The following is a 6,000-nucleotide window of genomic DNA, read 5'->3' as shown; positions in this document are numbered from 1 at the left end:
ATTATAAGCAGTGGTGGAAAAGCTGAAAGCGAACAAAGCCCCGGGTCCGGATGGGATTCCCAATGTGGCGTTAAAATCGGCGGTCCTAGCTTACCCCGCTATGTTAAGGACGGTGATGTAGAAATGTTTGGAAGAAGGCCACTTCCCAGACATGAGGAAGATACATAAACTGGTTTTACTGCCAAAACTCAGGAAAACCTCCGGCGGATCTAGCATCGTATAGACCGATATGCCTGCTGGACACACTTGGGAAGCTGCTGGAGAAGGTCATCCTTAACAGGGTGGAGTCGTTCACAGAAGGAAAGCATGGACTGTCACAGTAGCAGTTCGAATTCCGGAAGGAAAAGTCGGCAGTGGCTATTATTCGGACGGTCCTGGAGAGGGCCGAGAAGGCGTCTACACAGAAGAAGAGAAGAAAACGAGACTGCGTCGTAATCACAATTGACGTCAAGAACGCGTTGAATAGCGTCAGCAGGGAGGCCATCGCCGTAGCGCTGCACAGAATGCGGGTTCCAGACTACCTGTGTCGGATCGTGAAAAGCTACTTTCAGAACAGAATCTTGGTGTACGACACTGTAGCTGGACAAAGGAGGATGAAAGTGACGGCGGGAGCTCCACAAGGCTCCATCCGCGGGCCAAAGTTGTGGAACGCTATGTACGGACTGCGAGAACGTGGGGAATACACTGGAGCACGTGTTCATCTGCCCCAGATTCGAAACGGTAAGAAGATCGATGCCGGCATTAAGCGTGGACAATCTCGTCGACGGGATGTGCCGAGGAGATGTGGAATATGATCAGCAGGGCAGTCACAAAAATGCTGAAGAAGTTGCAGGGGAAGTGGTGGAGCGACCAGCAAGCTGGGATCGCTTGCAGAGGTAACGAAATACGAGAACTGCATAAGCAGAGGTTAGAAACGACTAAAAGTGCATGAGCACAGTAACAGAAGAGCGCATGAGCGCAATGCACCACATCCCCCCCTGAAACAGCCATATCAGTGGTACCAGGAGGATCGAGGCATATAGGTGTAGCAGAGTTTTTCTCTGCCGAGGGAAATTGATTCCAATTGATAATAACCAGATGATAACAAATTTAGTAATCGATAATTTTGGTCTTCCGCGATAACATGAAAATACTAAATGATATCAAATATGTTATCTGTTTCCAAACGCATATTTAAAGCTTTCCCAAAACAGAGAGTCTGAGAACCTCGAATCTAAAAATAGATTCCACTTTCCATCTTCATTGCGACTGTAGTACGAAAGCGTAGCCTTCAATTACTCTCACTCTCATTGGGTCCTGTTGGTACAAGGGCTATCGGTCGCGACCGACACTCACTCGATCAGGGTTCGAGACCTGGGCGCAATAGTTGGAAACATTGGCTTTAAATTATTATAAACTTTTTTCAATTGCTGACGATGTCGGTAAAGTAGATTTTTTAGTATTTTGGTCGATAAAATAGCTCTGAATGATAACTAATTGATAACAAAACCAGTTATCAATCAGCTGTATTTTTGCATGTTGATAACTAAATGTAATGTTAACAAAATATTCTATAACAAAATTAGTTATCAACTTGAACTCAATGATAACTTAACTTCTTTTCATTTTGGTATTCGAGAAGTAAATTTGAGTTATCATTTTTGTTATGTTGGCTCTTAATTCAACCTAAATGATAACAAACTTAATTATCAATCGAATGATGACCAGGTAACAGAACTTGTTATCATTTTGTTATCCGCCTTTGCTCGGGTAGCCTTCCAGTACACTTTGGTGTACGAGAAAGGCAAACATATAAAAATGTCATGTTTTGATAACAGTAGTAAACTTTTGTCAGTACGACTATTAAAACATCCACGTACCATTCACACTTCCCCCTCGTATTTAAATTTTCGCGAAAATGAAAAGTGTCGGGCGCACGTGTCTGTCAGCCCCGTTCGTTCGCGCCCAAGCAGCAAATCGTCTTATGACAGGTGGTCTGTCCGCCGTCCATCTCCGGTCCCCATATCTCTCGGTCTCGGAGTCGTCGGTCGGGGTTGTAGCTCTATATGCGGTAATGAGACGAAATAGGCCCCCGCCAGACAAATGGAAACACGACAGCTCAACTTAGTGTGCGCTCGCTTCTGGCGGTGGATGGGAAGTATATCCGTCGGCGGTCGGTCGTTGGATCAATCGGTCAGTTTGGGTCAATCAAAAAGTGTTGTTCGGTTATTTCGGAGCCGTTGTTGATGGTAGTTGGAAGTTCAATGACTGCCGGAGAAGGACGGTGTGCGGTGTGTGGCGTTTCCGGTGGGAAACGATGTGGCGGTTGTCAGCAGGTCAGCTACTGCGGTAGGGACCATCAGCGGCAGCACTGGAAGGCTGGTCATCGGGAGCAGTGCCGGTGTTTTAAGGTGAAGTGAAATTGTTTTCCAAGCGTGAATTACGTCGAAGTGCAAAAATAATTCTCCATTGATGTAGTTTCTATGTTACATAATATGTACAACATACCTAACCAAATCGATGACATCTGCAGCAAGTAAAAACTGAATTATTCAAAACCATCAACAAAATAAACTTGTGAAACACCTTATTACATTCTGTTTAGTTAGTCCGATGGAGCCTATCAAATAGATCAAATGACTGTGTTTGATGGATCTCTGGGGGTCTCGAAGAAATGACAACTGTCTTCCCGGCGATGTAGGTTCAAATATTTGGCAACCTAATCCGACCGTTGCTAACACTATCTGCTTGTTTTTAATCTGGATACTAAAACAAAAACAAGACGAGGTTCAACAAGTAAAACATAGAAACTGATCATCTAGTCTTTGAAACAGTTGTTCCGTCCTGCGTTTAAGCTTGCGTTTGTCTCATTTGGTTGTGTCAAACCCGCGAAGGACCAATCGGACCCATATGGAAGATAATGTTCAAAACCAGGCATGGTTGGAGGTGTCTCTAAATTCGATTTGCAGACAAAACTTAAGAATGGAGAATTAAATATTCTTGAAGTTTCTTGAAATTTGCACCGAAACAACGACACTGGCTGGCCATCCTGAACTGCGAGCTCCAAGCAAAATAAACAGTAGAGCTTATTCCATTAATAAAAGCGTCAGTAAATTGGCTGGAAGAAAATTTGCCTATTCTCGAAGAATGAGGGGATTTTGGGGATTTTTCCAAAAAATCCGTCAGGAGATTTGACTGAAATTAATTCAAGAATTACTTTATGTGTTACTTCAGAGATTGAATGATTAACTTCTCGGATTCCTCTGGGATTTTCTTTTTTCTGAAATTCCTCCAGGAGTTTCCATCAGGAATTCATTTCAAAGCCCCGTGAAGGGTATCTCCCGGAGTTCATTCAGAAATTCCTCTGGAAAGTTCTTCTAATAATTCCTCCAGGAATTGATTCAGGAAGTCCTTCAGAGATTCCTCCAGCAGTTCCTTCAGAGAGTCGTCCAGAATCCTTTAAGAGATTTCTCCTGGAATTACTCTAGGACATTGTCTTGGAAATTGTTGACGGATTTCTCCGGGAATTCTTCGAGCATTTCTCCATGGATTCTTACAGAAACTACATCAGTAAAATCTTTTTTCGGAGATATCTTTAAGATTTTTTTCTCGAATTCCTCCAGAAATTGCTTCAGGATTTTCCTAGAAATCTTTACGTAATTTCCCTTGGAGTTGCTGGAGAGCTTTCTCCAGGAACTCCTTCAGAAGCTTCTTCTCGAATTTCTCAAATGCCTTCACTGACTGCTCCAGGCTTTCTTGAGGACTTTTTCTCGGAATATGTTTAGAGATTTCTTCGTAAACTCCTTCTGGGATCACTCCAGGAACTCCTTCATTGAATTTTCCAAGTATTCTTTGGGGATTCCTCCATCAAGTATTTCTTCGTGATCACTTTAAGGAATTTCTTCGGGGATTTCTTCAGGAATTCCTTAAGGGAATTCTCCAGGAACTCCTTCATAGATTTCCCCAGGAACTATTGCAGCAATTCAGAAAAATCCTTTCGGGATTTCTTCTTGATTTTTATAGGATTTTTCCAGCAATTTCTTGAGAGACTTTTTCATAAACTCCTTCTGGGATTTCGCAAGATACTTCTTCAGTTGGTTCACCCATAAATTATTGCAGGGATTCTTCTAGGAGTTTCTTGTTGAATTTACTCTGTTATTTCCTCAGGATGTTTTCCTGGAATTCTTTAGAGGATTTCTACTTCAAGGATTCGATAAGGGATTTGTTTTCAAATTCCTTCATGGATTTCTCCTAGAACTTCTTGAATATTTTTTCCAGGAATTCCTTCAGGACTTCATTTAGGAATTTCTCTTGGATTTTCTAAAAATATTTCGCCTGCAGTTTCTTGAGGGATTTTTTTTTCTAGAATTTTTTTGAGGGAATCTTCCGGGAACTTCCGTCTTGCTTGAAGTTCCACCTGGGATTTCTCCTGGAGTTCATTCAATGATTTCTGTAGAAGATCATGATAACCACATTTGTTAGCATTCAAAAAGGTAATAGCGATTGTGCGACATTTTCCCGAAAGTCCTTTCTCCAAGTGAAGTTTTCCCGAAAGTTTTTCCCCGAATGTACCATTCCTCCGAAAAATGTTTCCCCGAATGTACCGTTTTCCCAAAATATTCCTCGAATCTAGCGCATTCTATGGATTCTGGGATATACTTCCATGATTTTATGAAATTCATTTATTATTTTCCCTTTTCTCTGATAGATAATTTCTTGATGTTGATGTTATACTAAAACGGAAATATTAATGTATTCAATGCTGTAGATTAGAGTCTCCTGGATTATTGGTCTTCTGTGATTCTTGTTATCTGGTCACCCAGACTTCTGATCTTTTGATTTTCGAGTCATCTAGAATTATAATTATCTAGAATTGTCTTTTGATCTTCTGGTGTGCAAGTCTTCTGTTCATTCGATATTCTGGTCTTCTGATTGTCTGGCCTCGTGACCTAAAGTATTTTCTGACTTCAGGCCTTGTGGCTTTTATAAATTCTAGTGATCCTCAGTCATCAGAACAACTGATCTTTTGAATTTCTTGTCTTTTCGATTCGTGGTTTTTTTTGATAAGGGCCTGTCCATAAACTACGTAGTCTCTGAAGGGGGAGGGGGGATTCTGGCCAAAGTCTACGGTACAGTCTACGAGAGGGGAGGAGGTGAGGTCTCAGATTAACAAAATGGAGTCTACGTACGTAGTTCATGGACAGCGCCTAATCTGATCTTCTGCCTTCCAGTTTTCTCAGGCTCCTTCTTTTGCTAGTCTTTTCATTTTTTCAGGTTTTCTGGTATTTTGGACTATTTGTCTTCTAATCCAGTGTTGCAAAAATTCAATTCATTCATTTGAACACTAACTAACCAATCTGCTCAGTATTTTTTGCTTCTAGTTATGTTCAAAACGATTTCATTCAATCAGAGCACCTATCAAATGAGAAGTGAATCCTTGTCAATTGAATATATTGTCACTCAAATGAGTAGCTTGGCACGAAACACGAAAAACCCCGCAAAATTTCGCCAGACTGCAAAAAATGTCGAATGTCGGATCAAAGTCGGGTCAATTTTTATCGAATGTTGGGCCACTGTTGGACCAACATCGATCAACTATTGGGTCTATATTGGGTTTGGTGGCCAAAATAAAAATAGGTGAATGATAGGTTGATGTCGGGTTTGACGTCATCAACGATGGCAAAACTTTGAACCTACAGCACCACACATTTATGTATCCTAGCTGGGGCTGAATTGATTGATATGTGCCTTGACTGAGGCTGGAGCTGATGTCAATTGAATGATAAGAGGCTAGTCAATTGATATTCCGATTTTTTTTTTATTCCTGTTCGGGTTTGTCACTGCGACCAGTTTTTAGATCTATTGTGACATTACCCGTATCCTTAGTGTAGTGCATGTCGCATTACTCAATTGCCATTGAGGGGCAATAAAGTATCGATTTTGATACAGTTTTTGTTTTGTTTTCTTAGAAAACAAAACAAGAGAACTGATATTGGCCATGCATCGGAAACCTAGCATCAC

At 41.3% G+C, this 6,000-nt stretch overlaps 1 protein-coding gene across 1 annotated transcript in view; it reads left to right on the top strand.

The window, feature by feature from the left end:
* Positions 1-2,057: 2,057 nt before the first annotated feature.
* Positions 2,058-6,000, top strand: part of LOC134284904 (SET domain-containing protein SmydA-8-like) — a 40,983-nt gene continuing 37,040 nt past the window's right edge. Inside the window, exon 1 of the mRNA XM_062844443.1 lies at positions 2,058-2,390. Within this exon, the coding sequence (XP_062700427.1) occupies positions 2,226-2,390 (165 nt within the window). The 5' untranslated portion in view covers positions 2,058-2,225. The remainder of the gene's footprint in view (positions 2,391-6,000) is intronic.

The sequence above is a fragment of the Aedes albopictus genome, chromosome 1 (genome assembly GCF_035046485.1).
Source record: "Aedes albopictus strain Foshan chromosome 1, AalbF5, whole genome shotgun sequence".
In the NCBI taxonomy this organism is placed as follows: Eukaryota; Metazoa; Arthropoda; class Insecta; order Diptera; family Culicidae; genus Aedes; species Aedes albopictus.
Note: the sequence above shows the minus strand (reverse complement) of the source record. Positions and strands in the feature narration are given on the sequence as shown.